Source organism: Ovis canadensis, chromosome 1, assembly GCF_042477335.2.
Source record: "Ovis canadensis isolate MfBH-ARS-UI-01 breed Bighorn chromosome 1, ARS-UI_OviCan_v2, whole genome shotgun sequence".
Taxonomy (NCBI): Eukaryota; Metazoa; Chordata; class Mammalia; order Artiodactyla; family Bovidae; genus Ovis; species Ovis canadensis.
Genome location: NC_091245.1, coordinates 125105766 through 125130142, shown reverse-complemented (window position 1 = coordinate 125130142; position 24377 = coordinate 125105766). Strand labels below are relative to the sequence as shown.

At 46.1% G+C, this 24377-nt stretch overlaps 2 protein-coding genes across 5 annotated transcripts in view; one reads left to right on the top strand and one right to left on the bottom strand.

Annotated features, from left to right (window-relative positions):
* The window catches only part of IFNAR2 (interferon alpha and beta receptor subunit 2), a 72953-nt gene that overhangs the window by 22350 nt on the left and 26226 nt on the right, over positions 1–24377 (top strand). The window contains exon 2 of one of the 4 annotated variants that reach the window (XM_069549058.1): positions 5502–5597. The exons of 1 other annotated variant lie outside the window; for it this stretch is intronic. The gene's annotated coding sequence lies outside the window, so the exon portion shown is untranslated. Of the gene's footprint in view, positions 1–5501; positions 5598–15040; positions 15395–15548; positions 15803–24377 lie in introns of those variants that run through there. 2 more of the 4 variants (XM_069549050.1, XM_069549076.1) reach the window with 2 other exon arrangements.
* On the bottom strand, positions 13455–18622 carry LOC138418195 (collagen alpha-1(II) chain-like). Its single transcript, XM_069549238.1, has 2 exons — positions 18340–18622; positions 13455–18057 (listed from the first exon to the last, which is right to left on the bottom strand). Exon 2 carries the CDS (start codon positions 15986–15988, stop codon positions 14996–14998), a length of 993 nt encoding a protein of 330 aa, XP_069405339.1. The 5' UTR covers positions 15989–18057; positions 18340–18622; the 3' UTR covers positions 13455–14995.

The window sequence follows — 24377 nt, the reverse complement described above, 5'->3', positions numbered from 1 at the left end:
CCCTTTAACTCTGGGCCACTTCCTCTGTGCATCCTCTTCCCCTGGCAGCTGGGACGGCACCCTGACTTTTTTGTCATCTCCCTGACTCTCCTCTCCTGTCTCATCCACAGGCTAAACTTTCTCTGCTGTCCCCTACATGTTAAATGTTGCTTGTGGCTCTGTCTTCATGTCGCCAGGTCCGACTCCCTCATCTCTCCGGAGTAGCTCATTTGCTCTCGGAGCATCAGTTGCCCTTTGTACACCATTGCTGCTGTTCTTGCTCAGTCAATAAGTCATGTTTGACTCTTTAAGACTCCATGGACTATAGCACACCAGCCTCCTCTGTCCCCCACTATCTCCTAGAACTTGCTCAAGCTCCTGTCCATTGAATCAATGATGCCATCCAACCATGTCATCCTCTGTCACCCTCTTCTCCTCGTGCCCTCAGTCTTTCCCAGCATCAGAGTCTTTTCTAATGAGTAGGCTCTTCACATCAAGTGGCCAAAGTATTGGAGCTTCAGCTTTAGCATCAGTCCTTCCAATGAACATTCAGGGTTGGTTTCCTTTTGGATGGACTGGTTTGATCTAGTTCTAGCAATCGTGGCAGCTGGTGTCCTGGAGATCTAGGGAAGAGATGATGTTGCCACTTGAGTGTGAAAGCATTCTGAAGGCAGAATTCCTTCTTCCCCAAGGAACTTTTAGTCTTTTCTCTTAAGGCTTTCAAATGACCGGATTGGACCCATTCTCATGATGGGTCTCTGCTTTACTCAAAGTCTATTGATTAAAATATTAATCACATCTTTAAAAGTACCTTCACACTGTATCTGACTTCCCTGGTGGCTCAGACGGTAAAGCATCTGTCTACAATGCGGGAGATACGGGTTCGATCCCTGGGTCAGAAAGATCCACTGGAGAAGGAAGTGGCAATCCACTCCAGGACTATTGCGTGGAAAATCCCATGGACAGAGGAGCCTGGTAGGCTACAGTCCATGGGGTCGCAAAGAGTCGGACACGGCTGAGCGACGTTTCTGTTCCTGTTCCTGTTCACACTGTATCTAAACTGAGATTTGATGTAAAGCTAGGTACCATGGCCTATATTAATAATCAAAAAACAATCTATAATAAGAGTAGAAAAGAGTTTTCTGAGTCAAATCAAAGACTAGCCTGGAAACCATCTTCCTAGATTAATCTGAGAAGCTGCTCCAGAGAAGCCTGGTTTTTCAGCACAGTTTTATATCTTGTCTGAGCAAAGGAGATTAAACATATTAGGGATATATTTCTTCAAGGTAAAACACACACACACAGATCAGCACACATACAGCAAGTCAGCCTGGCCTTGGCACCTGGGAAGGTTGTCTTAGCATCAAAGGAGCACCAGCATTGGTGTCCCAGGATGAGATGCAGTTAATCTTTATTCTTAACATGGACGTTCTTTATTTTTTTTCTTTCTGACACCTTTTTCTCTAATAATTAAAGCATATGTACAATGTATGTTTGATATGCCACAAACATTGTTTTAGTCAGCATAAAATTCAAGTTAACTCATGAATAAGTCAGAATGATTTCTGTATATCTCACTATGTGAACATTTATTTATCACCTACCATAGCCTGGGTACCTTAACCATCACACATACCATCTTAAAGAAAATGGTACCACCGAATGTAAATTGGTGGAGTGGCTATGGAGAACACTATTGGAAGTTCCTTATGAGTTATCATGGAGTTATCATATGATGCTGCAACCCCATTCCTGGGCACATATCAGATAGAACCATAATTTGAAAAGATATATGCACTCCAATGTCCACTGAAGCACTAGTGACAGTAACCAGAACATGGAAACAACCTAAATGTCCACCGACAGAGGGACGGATGAAGAGGGTGTGGTACACACATACAATGGAATACTGTTGCTGCTGCTGCTGCTAAGTCAGTTCAGTCGTGTCCTGCCGGGGTCCAGCCCTGGTGGATCCAGGGAATTCGAAGGGGAGATGGAGTCAGCGAGGAAAACTGATTTATTTAGAAATATAAAGAGAGATTAGGAAAGAATAATGTAGTAGGAAAATTAGTGGAGAAAAGAGGCTGACTAACTTGGTTTACATGGAAAACCAATAACGTTCCAAGACAAGGAACTTGCACCGTCTACGTTAGGCCACCGGTGCCTGCTTGAATAGCGGAGGGTGCCCCACCTCGGCTCCCTCTCGCATGGGTCTTAGAAGCCAGGGCAAATAAGTAGAATCGGTGAGCCTCCACATTCCAAGGGATCAGCCTGAAAAGGAGAGGGAGGGAGAGGGAGAAAGAGAGAGAGTTGACACGAGGAGGCCAAGCTTGTGCAAAAACCCCATAACATTATTTTTAAAAGGTGTTTATATACCCTAAGCTTTACATAATGGAAGATACAGAGTCATGCAGGGGCAGCAGTCCTGACCCTTTCTGTGTATCTTTTTATATACAAAAGGTCTCAGGTGATTTACATTATCTTCTGGCCAAGAGGCCTGTTAACACTTTATGGCTCTCTTCCTTAGTGAATGTTAATCTCATTTCCCCTGAAGTGTTTTTCTTTAATCTGCATCACCCTTAAAGCACTAAAGTTACATCCCTATAGAACAAAGGTGCAGTGGGTTATAACAAAGAAGATACTTAACCCAAAGATCTATGTTGCTACTTGTTTTTTATATACCAACTATATCAACAAATAAAAGATATGAAAATTCGACAGCAAGTATTGGCTCAACAAATTGAAACCCTTAATCAGTCCTATTCTAATAATTTTGACTCCTTGGAAGCCCCTACATTCCTAGGATGTTTTGAGCTTTCTGTGCCTCTGACTGTCGGGAGGCCGCAGATAATCACATGGCCAGCTGTAAGAGTCCTATAGGCAGGCTAGAAAGCCATCAGAGGGGTTTTTGGATTGAAACACTCTTGTTAGGTCCAGGAGACTTATTATCTAAAAGCTCTAAATTAACTTTTTCCAGAAAAAGGTGGGGGTGGGGGGTGGGGCACAGCCCCCTGTTAATGTCAGAAAAGTAGGCGAAAAGCACAATGCAGTAAGGCAGGCAGACTCTGGTTTTGGGGGTAGATGCTCGAGAAAATTCAGCGAGGCTCCCTTAAGGCCCGACTCGCCTTTGCCTGTCGGACCCCTTAACCTCATGACCTTTGCCATGGGCAGGACTCCTCATGCTGGCTGCCGGCAGTGTCCAGCTCTGTGCGACCCCAGAGACAGCAGCCCACCAGGCTCCCCCGTCCCTGAGATTCCCCAGGCAAGAACACTGGAGTGAGTTGCCATTTCCTTCTCCAATGCACGAAAGGAAAAGTGAAAGTGAAGCTGCTCAGTCATGTGGACTCTTAGCGACCTCATGGACTGCAGCCTACCAGGCTCCTCCGTCCATGGGATTTTCCAGGCAAGAGTACTGGAGTGGGGTGCCATCGCCTTCTCCCACAATGGAATACTACTCAACCACAAAAAAGAACAAAACAATGCCATTTGCACCAACATGGATGGATCTAGCGACTGTCATACAGAGTGAAGTGAGTCAGAGAAAGATGAATGTCATGTGATACTGCATACATGTAGAATCTGAAAAATGGCACCAATGAACTAACTTACAAAACAGAAACAATATCACAGGTGCAGAAAACAAACCTATGGTTACCAGGGGTGGTGAGGGAGGGGAGGGATGGATTGGGAGTTGGAGACTGACATATACACACTACTCTGTATAGAATAGATAGCTAATGAGAATACACTGTAGAGCCCAAGGGCTTCCCTGGGGACTCAGATGGTAAAGAGTCTGCCTGCAATGCGGGAGACATGGGTTCCATCCCTGGGTTGGGAAGGTTCCCTGGAGGAGGGGAAGGCTACCCACTCCAGTATTCTTTTCTGGAGAATCCCCACGGACAGAGGAGTCTGACAGGCTACAGCCCATGGGGTCACAAAGAGTCAGATACGACTTAACACACGGAATTCTACTCAATATTCCATAATGACCTATATGGGAAAATACGTAAAAAAGAGGGAATATATGTATATGTTTAACTGATTCCCTTTGCTCTATACCTGAAACTAATACAACACTATAAATCAACTATACTCCAATAAAACATGTTTAAAAAGGAAAAGAAAATGGTACCACCATCCAAGAGATGTCTAATCTAGGATGCTGGGGGTTTGCCTTGTCTTCTAATGCAACCCTTACTCCACACAGTCAATCTAGCACCCAGTTCTATTTATTCTTCTTCCTAAATATTTCTAATCCATCCCTACTGCCAAAATCCTGGCCCAGCAAGAACCTCTGCACTGTACTCTGCATCCAATCTCTCCTTCTTCAGATCTGTCCTAGAGACAGCAAGGAGAGGATTTGTTAGTCTGTAAACTGGATTGTGCTAATTCCCTGCTCTGGACTCACCACAAAAGCCACGGCTGTCATACAAGTTGAAACAGGTGTGATCTCTCACTGACTCAGACATCACGAGTGGTGTTACTGATGTGTGTTTCCAGAGTGGAGAAGAACTCATAGTAAAGTTCTGAACAAAACAAAGCATAAGCTTCACTCAATTTACACAGCAGTTGCATTTCTGGGAAATTCAATTATGTTAAGACTGTAAGTCTGCTTAGGCTGGTATGACAGTATGCTGTAGATGGAGTGGTTTAAGCAGCACGTCTTCGTTTCTCATGGCTCTGGAAGCTGGCAGCCTGCAATCCAGGCTCTGATGAGTACAGTTGCTGGGCAAAGTCTCTTCCTCTTCTTGCTGTTGTTTAGTCGCTAGGTCAGGCCCAGTTTTTTTGCAACCCCACGTCTGCCTGCAGGCTCCTTTGTCCATGGGATCCTGCAGGCAAGAATACTGAAGTGGGTTGCCATTTCCTTCTCCAGGGGATCTTCCCGACCAGGGATCAAACCCACGTCTCCTGCATTGGCAGGCAAATCCTTTACCACTGAGACACCCAGGAAGCCCCTTCCTCTTCTTAAGAGGGCACTAAGCCCATCAAGAGGGTTGCAGCCCATGGGATCTAGCTCCTTGACTAGGGATCCAACTTGGGCCCCCTGCTTTGGGAGCAGAGTCTTAGCCACTGGACCACCAGGAAAGAAGTCCCTGTCTTGGAGTTTCTTATAGCTTCCCTCTGTGAACACTGACGGCATTCTCCCCCGGACCTAGGATTGAGTCCAGGCACCTTGGTGTGCCAGCCTCATATGAGCGCCCTGTCTTTCTGGGCTTCTCCCCTAGAAAGGCAGGGTCTCCTGGATATCTGTCAGCTTTCTGTGCACAGAGTTCTCCCAACACATGGTCAGGAGCCATTGGGAGAGTCAGGGTACATTAGGTTTAGGCTTTAAAAAAAAATCAATCTACATTTCATTTATGTAGTAATTCACTAAATGATACATTTAGTAATGCATATGCAAAATTAATTCATTACCTCAATACAAAGTCTCAGGAGACTTTAGGAATCACGTGGTCTATCAGCATGTTCTAGACGAGCGAGTTGTCTCAAATTCCCCGCTTTCTTTTTTCTTTCCTTTCCAGGCTTGGTGGCTCCCATTTCCCAAGCAAGCCTGGGGGATGATCTCAACCCTACTCAACTGCAGTGGCCACAGGACCCTGGTATACTACCCTATGCAGGTGTGTAAGGGTGTGCGTGTGGGCAGAGCCAAGCCCGAGAGGGTAGTGCTGGCTTAAAAAGAGGGTGAAGGAGGAAGGAAATGATTCATTCTGAGAACCAGACGTGGGGAAAGAGGGTCATGTGCTTATCGTCTAGTCCCCTAGCTGAGGTTGGGTGACGGAGGCCTCCCACTCTGCACGGGTCACACAGGGCCCCAAGGTGTCAGGCTGCAGTGCTCTGAACGATTAGCAGAGGCAACCTGCAGCTGAGTTGAAAGAAGCAAGCCCATCGCTACCCTACTTCCCCCACGTGTCTGGGCGAAGGTGGGCAGCTGCATGGAGAGGCTAAATGTGGTCAAACTACCCGGGCTTGGGGTTTCTGGGCCTGAGGCTCAGGGGAGGAACTGACCCCCAGCACGCTCACACGTGCAGCTCTGAGGGCGAACTCACAGTGCACTGTGGGTGCAGCATCTAGACTCTCAGTCTGGAGTCACCGAGCAGAAGCTAGAACTCAGCATTCGACCTTACGAGTCAACTTGACCGAGGTTGAAACCAGAATCCCGTTCTCTGACTCCCTGATTTCCCATTCTTTCCACTGAACTCCTCCCCATGCCAAGGAGAGCAGAGAGATGTAAGGCTGTGGAGTTTTATGAAGGGAGGGATCAAACCCATGTCAGTATTCTTTTCAGCCCAGAGGAATTCCTTCACAGATCCCCTCCTGTCCGGAAGCCTTTGATACATTAAGAGTATTTCATGTTCAGAAATTCTGTTTACAAACCACCTTCATGACCCTGTTCACACATCTTGTTTTCAGCAAATGACTTTGCCACATACTTCGTACAAAAAGCAGAGGTTTCCAGACACTCTGTTATCTTTGCCACCAAGTCCACCCACTCTGCCTTCCTTTCTCCTGTTACAAAAGACAAAGGGTCCCTTCCACCTAAGACAGGCCTCCGCCACCCCCAGTGTTCCTCCTATCTCAACAATTTCACTCTTTATCTCTTCCCCACAATTGATTTACCACTCTCTATGGGACCATTTTCAATAGACTGTGAATACACATAGTATTCTCCCATCTTAAAAATGAAGTGAACTCAAGTGAAAGTTGCCCAGTTACGTCCAACTCTTTATGACCCCGTGGACTATACAGTCCATGAAATTCTCCAGGCCAGAATACTGGAGTGGGTAGCCTTTCCCTTCTCCAGGGGATCTTCCCAACCCAGGGATCAAACCCAGGTTTCCTGCATTGCAGGCAGATTCTTTACCAGCTGAGCCACAGGGGAAACCCCATCTTAAAAATACCCATCCCTTAAAACAACAATGAGATACCGCTACACACCTACTAGAATGGCTAACATGAGAAACACTGACAGCAGCAAATGCTGGTGAAGATGTGAGGATGTGCAGAAGTGAAAACTCTCATTCATTGCTAATGGGAGTGCAAAATGGTATGGCCACCTTGGAAGACCGTTTGGTAGTTTCTTGCAAAACTAAACATAACTCTTAAAATATGATCCAGCAATTGCAGTCTTTGACATTTACCCATGAATTGGAAATCTTCACACCAAAACCTAACATCCACCAAACATGGATGTGGATAGCAGCTGTATTCATAATTACCAAAATCTGGAAGCAATCAACATGTCTTTGAAGAGGTGAATGGATAAACAAATTGTGGTATAAACTGTGGAATATTACTCAGCACTAAGAAAGGTACTATCAAGTCACAATAAGATGTGGAGAAACCTTAAATGAATATTGCTAAGTAAAAGAAGCCAGTCTGAAAGTGCTATGTACTATGTGATCCCAATTGTAAGTGATACTAGAAAAAGCAAAACTTTGGAGACAGTAAAAAGACCAGCAGTTGCCGGGGACTATGGAGGAGAAAATGATGAACAAATGGAACACGGGTCACTTTTAGAAACTGCTCTGTGTGATACTGTAATGGTGAATACATAGCATACCTTTGTTACAACTCTATAGAATGTACAGCAGGAAAAAAATGTACAGCATGAACAGTGAGTCCTAATATAAACTAGGGACTTTAGTTGATAACAATGTATCAACCAGAGTATAATAGGCTCACCAATTACAACATAGTCGTGTCTGACTCTTTGCAACCCCATGGACTGTAGCCTACCAGGCTCCTCGGTCCATGGGTTTTTCTAGGCAAGGGTACTGGAGTGGGGTGCCATTTCCTTCTCCAGGGTATCTTCCCAGCCCAGGGATCAAACCAGGGTCTCCCACATTGCAGGCAGATGCTTTACCATCTGAGCCACCAGGGAAGCCCAATTATAACACATGTACCACATTTTGTTACAAGATGTTACTAGAGGAAACTGGAGGGAGGGGAAATAAGAGGTTCCATTCTGAAGAGTGTGTTCCTAAGTCCGATTTGTTCATAAGTCCAACAAAGTTAGTCTAGATACCCAACTAACACCATCGGCTTTAAGGTACTGTACTATGATAGGTTTATGCTGCTTTTCACATAAATAATACATTAAAAAAACACACACACACAAAAAAAAGAAAAAATTTTAATCTTACAGTATGGTACTCTGAAAAGTACAGTAGTACCTGCTACATCACCACTGCTTTTACACTTGCTTCTGGACATCCTGGCCTTGACATTAAGACTCTGCACTACTGTGCTCTAAACAGTTGCTGTTCTTGTTCAGTCATAAGTCAGATCTGACTGCAACGCCATGCACTACCACCTGCCAGGCTCCTCCATCCATGGGGTTTTCCCTGCAAGAATAATGAGGTGGATTGCCATCACCTTCTCCAGGGGATCTTCCCAGACGAGGGATCCAAACTGTGTCTCCTGCACTGGCAGGAGGATTCTTTACCACTCAGCCACTAGGGACGCCCGCTCTGTACAGTACTGTGCAGTAAATCACACAGACACGCAATCGCTTGTAGAAGGTGCACGCACGTGGCGGTGCACACCAGACACATGAACTAGCATGTGACTGGAGGTGGCGGTGCACATTCACATCTTTGAAAGTCCGCAGCTTGAAGGAGACTTACTGTAGATCTAAAACAGCAGAGTTTGTACCACCACCACCCCGACTCCCCCACCCACTGGAACTTAAGCCCAGAGAACAGCAGGAACTCAGCCTGTGTCATATACATTAATTCCCCTACATATGGATGAATCCTGTTCATTTGTAAGTCCAGTTTGCTTGGGTAAGTGCAGCAAAGTTAGCGTCAGTTCAGTTCAGTTCAGTTCAGTCGCTCAGTCGTGCCCAACTCTTTGGGACCCCTAGGTACATAAAAAACAAAAAATACACACACAGAAAAACAAAGAAAATGTTTTTAGTCTTACAGTACATTACTTTGCCAACAAAGGTCCATCTAGTCAAAACTATGGTTTTTCCAGTGGTCCTGTATGGATGTGAGACTTGGACTAAAGTAGGCTGAGCACTGAAGAATTGATGCTTTTGAACTGTGGTGTTGGAGAAGACTCTTGAGAGTCCCTTGGACTGCAGGGAGATCCAACCAGTCCATCCTAAGGGAGATTAGTCCTGAATATTCATTGGAAGGACTGATGCTGAAGCAGAAACTCCAATCCTTTGGCCACCTCATGCGAAGAGCTGACTCATTGGAAAAGACCCAGATGTTGGGAAAGATTGAAGGCAGGAGAAGAAAGGGATGACAGAGGATGAGATGGTTGGATGGCATCACCGACTCGATGGACACGAGTTTGAGTAGGCTCCAGGAGTTGGTGATGGACAGGGAGGCCTGGCATGCTGCAGTCCATGGGGTTCCAGCAACTCCAAAGAGTTGGGCATGACTGAGCAACTGAACTGAACTGACAGTACCTTGAAAATTACTGAAGTACCGGCTACATCCCCACTGCTTTCACAATTGCTTCCAGACATCCTGGGCTTGACATAACCATAGTGTATTACTATACTCTGCACAGCACTGTACAGTAAAGCACACAAAAGCACAATCATGCAGCAACATACACCAGACATATGACTGGACGTGTGAACACACGTTTGAGTCTTTGAAAATTCACAGCTTGAAGATTCATATGTAGGGGACTGACTGCTCTGTGCTGCCTCCAAAACTTACAACCGGGCTTGGCATCAGTGAATATTCCTGAATAAATGAACAAATGTATATTTTTAAATATATAGTAGGCTTTATGGGAATATAGAGCATATAGTAGGGATTCCCAGGTGTCTCAGATGTACAGAATCTGCCTGCCAGTGCAGGAGACACAGGAGACTCGGGTTCAATCCCTGGGTTAGGAAGATCCCCTTGGGGAGGAAACGACAAGCCACCCCAGCATTCTAACCTGGATAATCCCAGGGACAGAGAAGCCAGGCTCCATGGGGTCACAAAGAGTCAGACACGACTGAGCGATTGGGCATGCACATGTTAACAGAAATTACAAAAAAAAAAAAAAAAAACACAAACCCAGGGAAGGCTGTCTCTTTAAAGAAAAATGGGAGAAAACATTGGTCCTCAGATCATATAGGACAGAGACGCCCCACAGTCCCCTTTCCCTCCACACAGTTGCCCCATCTTTAACATCTTGCACTAGCTTGGTACATTTGTGAAAATGGATGAACCAATATTGACACATCAGTATTAACCACATATTATAATAGTCACATTAGAACTCTCTCTGGGTCTTATACAGCTCTATGGGTTTTGGTGAAGGTGTGATATCATGTACACACCTAGGCTAAGAACTCCAAATTCTCTATCATACCTTGGTCTGGTTCTCAAGCCTGCTTTGTCCCTTCAGATTGTGTTTTTCCTGCTTTTGGCATGCCTCACACTTTTTGTAGAAAGCTGGACAAGATGTGTCAGATAACAGGAGCTGAGATAAATAATCATTCACTGTGAAGCACCATGTTTATTTGGCTAAGAGTCGGTCTGTGTTTAATGTTTGCTGTACCTGTAGGTGTCCTCATGTTTTGTCTTCCCTGTTGTCTCTGGGTTTCCCTAGAAGCTCCTTCTTAAATAGAGTTGTAATCCACTGGAGTCCTATGGGTGTGGTGAAAGGTTTTGTGGAGGGGAAACATTCAGTAATCTCAGAGTTAAATTTCAGAGCCTGTCTCTCTTTTTAATGAGCCTGAACCTCTGGACTGTGACCTTCAGAGGAACTTCTTAGTCTCTGCCCTGCTAGGTTTTTTTCTCCCCTAGTGTCGGAAAGGTTTGAGGGGGCTGAGTTGTCTAGCTGTCTTTGAGCTGGGTCACACTGGTGGTGTTGTTGCTGTTGTATAGTCACTCAATTGTGTCCAACTCTTTTTCAACTCCCTGGACTGTAGTCCACCAAGTTCCTCTGTCCATGGGATTCTCCAGGCAAGCATACTGGAGTGTGTTCCCATGTCCTACTTCAGAGGAACCTTCCCAACCCAGGGATCAAACCCATGTTCCTCCCTCTGACCAAATAGGAAGGAAGCTTTCTGTTGTTGTTCGCCATGAGAGCCTGGTGGGACACCTGTGAAAAAGGCTCAAGAAAGCAGAAGGACTCCACTAAACCTGGGTCTCCAGGATCTTCTGACTCTCAAGCTATGGGTCAAGTATGGTTTGCTTTCCTGTCCCCTGAGGCTTCTGTTCCTTGTCCACTGATTCTCTGAGTCAGACTCTGACAACCTCTTATGATCATCTCTGTGCATTTCATATGGAGAGGCATTAGCAAATGTTACTTAATTTGATGGATGAAAATTTTCCTTTTTATTATCTATAAAAAGTATGAAACACCCTTGTTAGAAAGCGGAAAGTGAAAGTGAATGCTCAATTAGAATAACCAATATAGTAAGCATATTTTTTCCTTCTCTTTCAAAAGGATTTTAACATTTACATTTCAGACAGGATATAAATAATAGGTAAACAAAATAATGAGGGACTGCCTTGCCTCTCTGCTGCTGCTGCTGCTGAGTCGCGTCAGTCGTGTCCAACTCTGTGCGACCCCAGAGACGGCAGCCCACCAGGCTCCCCCGTCCCTGAGATTCTCCAGGCAAGAACACTGGAGTGGGTTGCCATTTTCTTCTCCAATGCATGAAAGTGAAAAGTGAAAGTGAAGTGGCTCAGTCGTGTCCAACTCCTAGCGACCCCACGGACTGCAGCCAACCAGGCTCCCCCACCCATGGGATTTTCCAGGCAAGAGCACTGGAGTGGGGTGCCATTGCCTTCTCCTCCTTGCCTCTCTACCTGCCCCCAAACACATTGATCAGCGGGTGTTCAGTCACTAAGTCTTGTCTGACTCTTTGCAACACCTTAGTCTGCAGCACACCAGTCTTCCCAGTCCTTCACTACCTCTCTGAGTTTGCTCAAACTCATGTCCATTGAGTCAGTGATGCCATTCAACCATCTTATCCTCTGTTGCCCCCTTCTCTTTCCGTCCTCAATCTTTCCCAGCATCAGGGTCTTTCGCAATGAGTCAGTTCTTTGTATCAAGTGGCCAAAGGATTGGAGCTTCACCTTCAGCATCAGTCCTTCCAATGAATATTCAGGGTTGATTTCCTTTAGGATTGACTGGTTTAACCTCCTTGCAGTCCAAGGGACTCTCAAGAGTCTTCTCTAGCAGCACAGTTCAATAGGCAACCAGAAGTCAAGGGGCAAGACCCACAGAGAATGGGGAGCCAATATTTACAATGTACACACAGGACTGCTTGAGCCTGGAACTATACCAAGCCTTTACAACTCAGTGGTATTTTTATCCCTGTTTTATTGCTTGGAAAATTATGATCTGAGCAGTTTTATAGAACTTTGTAGGGGGAGGAGTGCAGGAGAGAATTCATTCCCTCTTTTACTCGCTATTCACTCTTTTATTCATTCATTCAACACATTTTTATTGAATGGATTAAATTGAGTGCATTGTCCTAAGTGCCAGGCACTGTCCTAGCCCCTGAAGATGCAACCGCCAAAATCCTTCATCTCTTTTTTTGGGGCTCCCAAATCACTGCAGATGGTGACTACAGCCATGAAATTAAAAGACACTTGCTCCTTGGAAGAAAAGCTATAACCAACCTAGACAGCATATTAAAAAGCAGAGACATTACTTTGCCAACAAAGGTCCATCTAGTCAAAGCTATGGTTTTCAGTAGTCATGTATGGATGTGAGAGCTGGACTATAAAGAAAGCTGAGCAGTGAAGAATTGATGCTTTTAAACTGTGGTGTTGGAGAAGACTCTTGAGAGTCCCTTGGATTGCAAGGAAATCAAACCAGTCAATCCTAAAGGGAATATTCATTGGAAGGACTGATGCTGAAGCTGAAGCTCCAATACTTCGACCAACCTGATGCAAAGAACTGACTCATTGGAAAAGACCCTGATGCTGGGAAAGATTGAAGGCTGGAGGAGAACGGGACGACAGAGGATGAGGTGGTTGGATGGCATCACTGACTTGATGGACATGAGTTTGAGCAAGGTCCAGGAGTTGGTGATGGACAGGGAAGCCTGGCCTGCTGTAGTCCATAGGGTCTCAAAGAGTTGGACACGACTAAGTGACTGAACTGAACTTTCCCTATAGAGCTCACATGGGTGGGGGCAGAAGGTGTGGTCTTAGTAAAGTGTGCCTGCATGCTAAATCGCTTCAGTCGTGTTGGACTCTTTGCGACCTGCTGGACCATAGCCTGATAGGCCCTTCTGTCTGCTGGATTCTCCAGGTGAGAATACTGGAGTGCGTTGCCATTTCCTCTTCCAGGAGATCTTTCAGACGCAGGGATCGAAGGTCTCCCATGGTTCCTGCATTGCTGGCGGATTCTTTATGGCTGAGCCATCCCAGAAGGTTCAGTTCAGTTCAGGAAGTTCACGTACTGTTGAAACCTGGCTTGGAGAATTTTAGCATTAACTTGCTAGCGTGTAAGATGAGGGCAATTGAGAGGTAGTTTGAACATTCTTTGGCATTGTCTTTCTTTGGTATTGGAATGAAAACTGACCTTTTCCAGTCCTGTGGCCACTGCTGACTTTTCCAAATTTGCTGGCATATTGAGTGCAGCACTTTCACAGCATCATCTTTCAGGATGTGAAATAGTTCAACTGGAATTCCATCACCTCCACTAGCTTTGTTTGTAGTGATGCTTCCTGAGGCCCACTTGACTTCACATTCCAGGATGTCTGGCTCTAGGTGAGTGATCACACCATTGTGGTTATCTTGGTCATGAAGATCTTTTTTGTATAGTTCTTCTGTGTATTCTTGCCACCTCTTCTTAATACCTTCTGATTCTGTTAGTTCCATACCATTTCTGTCCTTTATTGTGCCCATCTTTGCATGAATGTTCCCTTGGTATCTCTAATTTTCTTGAAGAGATCCCTAGTCTTTCCCATTCTATTGTTTTCCTCTATTTGTTTGCATTGATCACCGAGGAAGGCTTTCTTCTCTCTCCTTGCTCTTCTTTGGAACTCTGCATTCAAATGGGTATATCTTTCCTTTTCTCCTTTGCCTTCAGCTACTCTTCTTTTCTCAGCTATTTGTAAGGCCTCCTCAGACAGCCGTTTTGCTTTTTTGCATTTCTTTTTCTTGGGGATGGTCTTGATCCCTGCCTCCTGTACAATGTCATGAACCTCCATCCATAGTTCTTCAGGCACTCTGTCTATCAGATCTAATCTTTGTCATTTCCACTGTAAGGGATTTGATTTAGGTCAAAGCTGAATGGTCCAGTGATTTTGTCATTTCCACTGTAAGGGATTTGATTTAGGTCAAAGCTGAATGGTCCAGTGATTTTCCTTAATTTCTTCAATGTAAGTCTGAATTTGACAATAAAGAGTTCATGATGTGAGCCAATGTCAGCTCCTGGTCTTGTTTTTGCTGACTATATAGAGCTTTTCCATCTTTGGTTGTGAAGAATATAATCAATCTGATTTTGGTATTGACCATCTGGTGATTTCCATGCATAGCGTCTTCTCTTGTGCTGTTGGAAGAGGGTGTTTGCTATGACCAGTGTGTTCTCTTGGAAAAGCTGTTAGCCTTTGCCCTGCTTCATTTTGAGCTGCAAGGCCAAAAATGCCTGTTACTCCAGGTATCTCTTGACTTCCTACTTTTGCATTCCAGTCCCCTGTGATGAAAAGGACATCTTTTTGGGGTGTTAGCTGTAGAAGCGGAGGAGGCAGTGGCACCCCACTCCAGTCCTCTTGCCTGGAAAATCCCTTGGATGGAGGAGCCTGGTGGGCTGCAGTTCATGGGGTCGCGAAGAGTCGGACAGGACTGAGCGACTTCACTTTCACTTTTCATGTTCATGCATTGGAGAAGAAAATTGCAACCCAATCCAGTGTTCTTGCCTGGAGAATCTCAGGACGGGGGAGCCTGGTGGGCTGCCGTCTCTGGGGTCGCACAGAGTCGGACACGACTGAAGCGACTTAGCAGCAGCAGCAGCTCTAGAAGATCTCGCAGGGCTTCATAGGACCGTTGAACTTCAGCTTTTCAGCATTTACTGGTCGGGGCATAGACTTGGATTACTGTGATGTTGAACGGTTTGCCTTGGAAAGGAACAGAGGATCATTCTGGCCCCAGGGTGCACACGCGGTAAAGTATAAGCTCTGGCGGCCCCGCCCGCGCGCTATCCGAAAGCAGCCGGGCGCGCGCACCAGCGCCGGAGACTTGCTCCACCTCTCTGGGCGGAGACCCCGAGATCCATCCGGGGCGCCCCGGGTGCGGAGGCTGCGGGCCACCACTACTCCCCTTCTGCTAGCCTTTGCCCGGCGCCGGAGGTCCCTGCGGAAAGAGCCAACAGCAGCTCGCATCGGGGTCGCGAGCGCCGAGCCGGGGTGAGGAGGAGCGTCGGCGGAGTCCGGCTGGAGCGGGTGGGCTCGAGGCTGGCACCCCGAGGGCAGCGGCGAGGCCACACTGCCAAGGTAACGCGGGCCGGCAGGGGAGCGGGGGGCGAGGATCACGGGGCGGGGGAGGGTGGGGAGGGCACCGGGCGACGCCGTCTCTGCGCCGCCGTTTCCCGGAATCCCTCTCCACGAGCCTGTCTCTGCCCTGGACTCCTCCTCCCGCTTGCGCCCCGACCGCAGGGTTTTTCCGCGCGCGCCGCCGCACCCCTGCCCAGGGGCGTCCCCTCTCCAAGCTCCCCGCAGCCCTGGAGGGTCCCTGGGGGGCATCCACTGACTGTCCCCTGCGGCCGCACTGCCCTCGGCCCTGTCCGGGCGTCCTCCGTTCGTCGCCCCCCACGCACCTCCCAGGGACCCCTTGTTTGTACCTTCAGCCCTGCAGACCCCCGCCCCGCACCTGATCCCGCCAAGGGCCCTGGCCGCTTCGAGGTGAGAGTCAAATTCCTTAGGGTCCACAGCGCCCTGCAAAACTGGGTTACCGGCTCGGGTCTCCGGTTCGGGGTCTCCCGTCCGCCCTCCAGCAGAACACAAGGTTAGGCCTAGTTTGTCTCCGCGCCGGAGAGGGGTACGGAGGGACCACCGAAGCTGGATGGTCCTACGTCCTGACAGACCCATCGCTTGGAAGCTGGAGTGGGGCCAGGGCGATGGGACAGCGTCGCGGAGACAGGAGTGGACCCGCGTCCGGGTTCGGGAGGGAGTGAGGAACCGGGTGCGAGTCGACGCTTCACGTTTCGACTCTGACCGATGGAACCAGCTAAACCCTGTTACGAGTTGGATCCTTCAACCCACTTAACGTGGCGAACGATGGCTTTGAGGAACTCTAGCTATCCCGTCTCTCTTTGTGTCTCTTTCTCTTTTAATATTTGTTTGATCTCCTTGCTTTTGTTTGGCACACATAATAAAAGTCTTAGAATCTGAGTGGAACGAGGTAGGCGCGTTGCGGAGGCAGGTGCTGCCAGAGTCCTGGAGTCCCAGCACCCCCACCCGCTCCTGGTCTCGAGGAAACTGACCCCGAGACCAGCTGGGCTGCCACCTGCCCCACGTCTTGGCCAGGTTTCAAAGTACCCACCTCTTGCTGTCCTGACTTGGAGAGGACAGGGGTGAAAGCAAGACCGTAGCAAAATTTGCTGTAAAGAAAACATCTATCAGTGTGTCCTTAGATGATAAGATTTGACCCCTTTGTGGCAGAAAGTGAACTTCTCAGTTCTCTAGTTCATGAGTTCCTTTTCAATGCTGGATCATCAAAAATCTGTGTGACTCTTTTATCCTTACCTGTGTTTCTTCTAATGTTTCTCATATATTTATTTCAAACTTAAAGACTTTCTGCCTGAGATTTGTTTCCTGAAATTTGACACCTGGTAATTTCTCTTTAAAAAAAAAAAATAGACGAAGAATCATTACCTGGATGTACTGTCTTGAAAGTGAAACTTTTATTAAAATGTATTTTTCATCCTCCTCCACTTGCATACACAAAGCATGTTGGACTTCCTGTGACATTTAGAAATCTTCAAACTATTGTAGTCTGAAGCATGTGTATTCTTTGATGGTCAATCATATTTTACCAAAAGTAAGACACAATGATGGATATAAGGTGTACTTTAAAAACTTTTATGTCACTGGATAGGAAAAACCACTGTCAATTATGGTATGTCATGCCACCATACAGAGCACCCCGATTTCACAGATGTTCAGATATCAGAAGGAAATGTGTGTTTTATACTTTGTGAGATAGGTTCTCTTGGCAGAGCTTGATGATGCTTTTCCCTGAGGACTTTTCATTGCTTCAAAGAATGAAATTGGTGGTGTGCAGTTCAGGAAGAATAAATGAAAACAGTTTGCTGGGAGAGCAGTTGGCCAAAGTAAGGGTGGTAAGAAGTGGAGTGAGGAGAATATGAAAGAGGGAAAGAAAGACGGGGAGAGAGACATGGATGGATGTTGGGTAGGGAGTAGTTCAGAACCATTAAGAATCTTTTCAAGAACCAGCAGGAAAATGAATTCATTCAGTATCCCCACGAGCCAGGGTTTAACAAACTGGTACATGGGAGAGTTATTCTTAAACCCTGTTTTTCTGAAACACTGTTGTTTTAATTCTGAGGTTTTTAAAAATATATTTAAAATTTGAGTGTATCTGACCACCAGAAAAAAATGGTAGGGAATCCACAAAAATCCTAAAAGTGCTCCCTAATAAATAAGAAAGAATGAAACCATGAGTTTTAGCATGACTTAGCTGTCTCCTTTTCGGACGAAACTGTAGGTGCTTTCTGCTCAGGGGTGGGAGGGAAATATTCTAGGGGTGGGCAGTGCAGGACAGGAGAAGCCAGCACCAGAGTCAGGGGACCCCACAGAGGTCCCACGGTTGACCCACCCCTCCTCGACCCTGCCTGCAGGACAGTTAACTGGGTGTTCCAGGAGGAAGCAGAGCCCAGACTACACTTCCTTGATAGGCATGCCCACCTCCCAGCACCTATGCTTTGGGCTAGAGAACAAACTGGAATCAGGCATAGTTTTTGAAAGGAGGTCAGGATTTCACTCCACGGTATCACACTTGCAGGAGACGAATCGAAGTATGAACGAGGTGAGCAGAAATGGCGTGGAAAAAAGAAAGGAAAGAATATGATAGTTTGCAGGATTAGTCACTCAGTTGTGTCCAACTCTTTGTGACTCCATGCACTCTAGCCCAATAGGCTCCTCTGTCCATGGAATTTTCCAGCCAAGAATACTGGAGCGGGTAGCCATTCCCTTCTCCAGGGGATCTTCCTGACCCAGGGATCAAAGCTCAGTCTCATGCACTGCAGGCAGATTCTTTACCACCTGAGCCACCAGTGACAGCTTGCAGGAATCTTACTAAGAAGAAAATATTACTCTTGGGACAGAAGGCCATTCTTGACAATAGCTTTTTGTTGTTGTTGTTGTTTAGTTGTTTAGTTGTATCTGACTCTGCAACCCCATGGACTAAAGCCCGCCAGGCTCCTCTGTCCATGGGATTCTCCAGGCAAGAATACTGGAGTGGGTTGCCATGTCCTACTCCAAGGGAATCTTCCCAATGCAGGGATCAAACCCAGGTCTCCTGCTTTGCAGACAAATTCTTTACCGTCTGAACCACCACAATAGCTTTAGATCTTTCAAAAATTCATTTAAAAATATGAATTCAATAAAAGAAACTCAAAGGTAAGAAAGATTTTAATTGGGATGAAAAGGAAGATTGCAGACTTAAGGGAATACACTGAAGATCATTGAAACATAATTACAGAAGGAATAAGAGGAAAGAATAGGATAGGTCCTGCTGAAAGTAAAAGCATTTTAACAGAGGAAAGGCTCTTAAGCCCAAAAACTCAGAGACAAAGGTGAAGTCATTTATTAAGAATCCAGTGTGGAAGACAGATAAAGCACAGTCAGGCATTAGGATACTTGAGTTTCCTGACATAGTGAAACCAACAAATGGGACTGAAAATGCAAACAAAAATGAGATAAATTTTATTGAAATGAAGGAAAAATGGTCTGTAGGCCAAAAGAGCATGACATTTTCCAGGAAATTTTCTTATAGGAATGCTTAGTATCTTCAGTAGTTTAAATTCAAAGGAAAAGAATTATTACTGTTTAGGAATTGAAAAAAGAGTAAGTAAAGGAGAGAAAAATCACATCAAGTTGCTCTCAGATGTCTCCAGGGCTGTGCTAGATGCCAGAGGACAATGGTTCCAAGGGAAAATTTCTAAGGAAAGAAATTTTTTCCCAAGAGGGTGTGTGATCTAGCTAGAAGATGTCATTCAGGTTGAAAGTCAACAGAAAGGGGCTTCTTCAAAAGAACAAAGGAGATTCAGCACCCATGAGCCGTTATGGAAAAAAAAAAAACTGCTGGAGAATAAAATCCAGCAAATAATAAACAGAGAGAGAAGTCAAAGTAAAGAACTCAGGCATCAAGAACTCATGGTATAAAGGACTGTTGGCCACAAGAGAGAGTCCAAGTGCCATAATGAAGACCCAGCACAGCCAAAAAAAAAGAAAAGTACTGTTGATGGGTATTTATTTAAATGTGGAATTAATATAAAACATCTTTGGAAATTGTGGAATAAATGTGATTATTACATAACTCTAGGCACACACACACACACACAAAGAAAAAGTAATCTGGTAGGGGCAGAAGAGGAAGATGGAAGGAAATATGAGAGTAGGCCCTATAGCTCTCATCTTTGAAGGCGTGGATCAGTAAACAGAGTTGAACAGTTAGTGCTGTGAATATTGTATTCCAACTTCCAATGTCTTTGTAATTTTTTTAACTTTGGAGGGATATTTTAGGGAGTTATTCTTTCTTATGGAAGAAATTGAAATGTCAACAATTTTTCTGCCTTTGCTTCAGTTTTTTTCCAAGTAAAATTAATTTAGACAAAAATACCCTGTGTGTGTGTGTGTGTGTGTGTGTGTGTGTGTGTGTGCTGTGTGTATTTGCTGCGTGTGTACATAGAAAGATCTCTGGGATTATGTTGTTCATTAATGTTAATGATGGAACTACCTGGATGCTGAGATTTTGCTTTTATGCCTTATTTTTATCAATTTTTTAAAATGAGCGAGTTGAACTATTCTTACCAAAACAAGAAATAAACCAGAAACAAATATGCCAAGACATTAACAATGGTTGATGCCCAGTAGTAAAAATGAAGATGCTTGTTACTTTCTTCTTTGCGTTTTTTTGTATTTTTTAAATTTCCAGGGTGGGGAAATATATGTCATTTTATTTGTGGAGATTTTCTGAATCCATTCATTCACTGGCCAGCAAAGATGTGCCAGGTGTCAGGCTGTGCTGGACAGAAGAAACGACACAGTTCTGCTCTCTACCCGGAGAATAGCAGGCAGCAAGTTCTGAGGGTTGTCTGTCTGTCTGTCTTTGTTAGGAGGAGTTGAAACTCAGAGAAGAGTCACTTTGCCACAGTAGCATCCGTTTGAGCTGGGCCTTGAAAGTTAGTAGTGTTTGTCTGGGTACCAGTGACAAGGATTGTTGGGGGAGAGGGGATGGTGGTGATAGGAAATTCAGAGCAGGTGTGATTTGTGGCTCAGAGTTCAGAGCGAGACACTTGTGTCGGCCACTTGAACTGTGGTGCTGGAGAAGACTCTTGAGAGTCCCTTGGGCTGTAAGGAGATCCAACCAGTCCATCCTAAACATCAGTCCTGGGTGTTCATTGGAAGGACTGATGTTGAAGCTGAAACTCCAATACTTTGGCCACCTGATGCGAAGAACTGACTTGTCTGAAAACATCCTGATGCTGGGAAAGATTGAAGGCAGGAAGAGAAGGGGATGACAGAGGATGAGATGGTTGGATGGCATCACCGACTCAATGGACATAAATTTGAATAAACTCCGGGAGTTGGTGATGGACAGGGAGGCCTGGCATGCTGCAGTCCATGGGGTCACAAAGAGTTGGACACGACGGAGTGACTGAACTGAAACCAAATCTAAATGCAAATATAAAAGTATTTAAGCCCGATGGTGAATCACCAAATTATAATACAGAGTTGGCATTTCCTAGCACATCTTGGGAGAATTCCTGGAAGTAGGTGGAAGCAGTAAACTCAAGCCCAGATTCAGGAGGGGAGCAAAGAGGAAGAGAGGGTTCCCACGGGCACACAGGCAGGGCCAGTGCCACTGCCCACAGCTGCCGGGGACCCTTCCGGCCTGGCAACCCTGGGCACACATGCACTTGAACTGGAAGGCTGCCCACAACCCTCAACTGCTAGCCACCAGCCTGAGATGGACTCTGGAAAAGGCAAACCCTGAGTCTCCCCTTTCCAAGGATCTGCCATCCCAACCCATAGCATGCTGGCAGACAGTGAAGAGTCTTTAAACCTCTGCTCCTGGCCCTGCTATGTACCCCGATCAGACTGACCTTGACATTTAGCTCCCACCAGACCAGGTAGCCACCCACTAGGCTAGGCGGGCCAGGGATAGCTTCCACTCTGCCTGGCCCAGCCTCCCTGCACACACGCCAGGAGGGCATCAATGCACCATGATCGCTCTCCCACCCTGTGACCTAGCTGTTGCCTCCAGGAAAAGAACATCAAGCAGTCATCGGGTGTAGAGAGAGGGGCCAGGTCAGGCCCCCATCCTGCAGGGGTTGGGGGAGCAAGACCCAAGTATGAATTGATCTCCTATTTTGTCCCATCAGACTTCACTAACAAGACACAAGTTCAAAGATAAAATGATTAAAAATTTCAAGATGGCCACAGGAAAGCAATAAACCAAGAGTGGGACCCTTCTTGTGTGCAGGGCCCCTGGGGTGACTGAAGCTGGCCCTGGCTGCAGAGATTAGAGTAACCAGAGCTTTAGGAAGGCTGAGCTGCTTGGAGTCAGGGCGAGTTTTAAAGAGCTTCAAGAACAGTTCCAGGCAGGATGCCAAGATGGGAAATTAGATTTTCCAAGCAAGCAAGAATCTTCTATCAGCAATCTAATTGGCAGGGGAGTATGAGTCACCAGGAACAAAGAAAGGGAGGCAACGTCCTGCGGCCCAGAGCAGGAGAGAGGAATTCTAGTTGTGTGGTTGTGTGTGTGTACTTTCAGCCGCTAAGGAGAGGGAAGGTTCGACAGAGGCAGAATAAGGGCAAAAATGTGCCACCATCAGAACAAAACAGAGAGGCCAGAGGCCACAGGGCAAGTGGTCAGGTAGAAGGGAGTCACCCCAAGGTGGCATTCCATGGTCTTGGTGCTCCCAGCGTCTGGAGAACGCCCACGACCCGGCAAGCCTGCTGCTGAGGAGTGATGATGGCAGACCACATCACATGCCATAAAGACATCTCTGTGGCTGTTCTAATGACAGTACACTTCCCAGGTGGCTCAGTGGTAAAGAATCTGCCTGCCAGTACAGGAGATGCAGGGGTCGTGGGTTCCATCCCCAGGTGGGGAAGATCCCCTCGAGGAGGAAATGGCAACCCCGTCCAGTATTCTTGCCTGGAGAATCCCATGGACAGAGGAGCCTGGCGGGCTACAGTCCAGGAGGTTGTGAAGAGTCAGACACGACCGAGCATGCACATGTTATGGGAAAAGTTGAGGTGCCCGGATAGCTCATGGGTGGTAGGTGGCAATTTTGACTTGGAGTCTTTTGGCTTGACAGCGTCGTAGTCAAGGGGACTTTTTAATGTGTTCTTAGCTTGAATTCATGTCTGCTACTTGGGGGTCATTTTTCACTTTGACTTGGGGCTTGGTGCTACCCCAGTGTTTGCGGGGACAGGAGAACACCCAGTAGTTTGGATGGAGACAGAGATCTGGGGGAGAGAAGGAATGAGACTGACTGAGGGCTCCGTAAAATGTTTCAAGACTTCCTTTCTCGCCTTAGAATGAAGAAGACTAACTCACTCAAAATGCAGATGCTGAGAAAGAAAATACCTTTAAGTCTAAAAGCTCAGAAGTTTCCGTTAAAAAAGAAAAAAGCCGTACAGGCAAATCAAAGGACAAGTGACAACGGCGGAGAAAAATTAAAAAGATGTGACTCATATCACAAAGGGCCAGTTTGCCTCATACTTAAAAAGCTCCTTCAAACCGATGTGAAGAAAGAAATCTTAAAAAGAGGGGATATATGTATATGTATAACTGATTCACTTTACTGTACAGCAGAAACTAACACAGCATCGTAAAGCAACTATATTCCAAAACAAAAATTTAAGAATCAATGTTAAAAAAAAAAACAACGACTCAAAGATTGACAGTTAACTCAAAAGGAAACACCTCTGCCATATATGCTAGGTCTTACCTAGAATAAGAGAAGTATAGAATTCATATAAGTCTGAAGACAACTTGGCATTTATGAATTTGATTTTCAGAAATCCAAGAGCTTGATGGTTATCATTGTCATAATCATTATTTATCATTATCAAGCTCTTCCTTTGTGGGGAAGCAGAAATTCTCACACACTGCAAGAGGTTGTGTAAACCACTAGAGCCACAAGGGCCAGAGTGTGGCCGTCTCTATCAAAACTACCAATGCAAGGATGTCCCTCGTGGTCCAGTGGTTAAGACTCCGTGCTTTCATTGCAGAGAGGCTTTCACTGCAGAGGGCCAGGGTTCTATCCCTGGTTGGGAACTAAGATCTCATAAGCCTCGCATTTAGTGAAGCCAAAAAAAAAAAAAAAAAGACATGCATGGTGACTTCTGTCTGCCCCTGCAAACCAAGCCTCCACCTTTGCCACCTTTTACTGTACCCTGGGATCCCATCTTGTATGGGTACAGCCACCAGCTGCCTTGTCCTATGGCTTCGATTGGAGTCAGCCAATGGGGAGCCCCAAGAGAGGAGAAGGAAGACAGTGAGGAATATCTGTGCCCCTCACGCTGGACTCTCTCCTTCCTAATTCCAGGCTTGGGACGTTCCCTCTGTACCTCAAGCCCAGGATAACAGCCCTCGCTGCTGTTACTTTCAGATGCTACGCTCATCCTTATGGTTGGCCTGTAGCCTGCTCACACATTTGTATTAAATAGTCCCTTGATGAAAATCTTCCTTCGCTTAGCCAGAGTTGAATGTGCTCTTACCTGCCGGGACCCTGACTGAACCCCCTTTGGCTTAGCAGTACTATTTCTGGGAAGCTTTCTCACACTTAGGCTTGACATGCTCAGAATGAGGCATTTTCAAGAGAATCCATTGCAGAAACAGTTGGAAGTCACTCAGATGTTCTTTGTGGCGACTGGTCATATAAATCATGGTATGTCCACAGAGTAGACTATATGTAACTATTTAAAAACAACAACAACAACAACAACAACAAAGAAATTCTCTCTGGTGCTGATACAGAAAGAGCTCCCAAATTTATTTTTAAGTGGAAAAAAGCAGGAATTAGACAGGCAATGTGTATGTTTTGCGTGTACTAAGTTGCTTCAGTTGTGTCCCACTCTGACCTCGTGGTCTGTAGCCCACCAGGCTCTTTTGTCCATGGGGTTTTCCAGGTGAGAGTACTGGAGGGGGTTGCCATGGCCGCCTCGACCCTTGGCTCAAGATCTCTCTTGTGTCTCTTACATTGGCCAGCATGTTCTC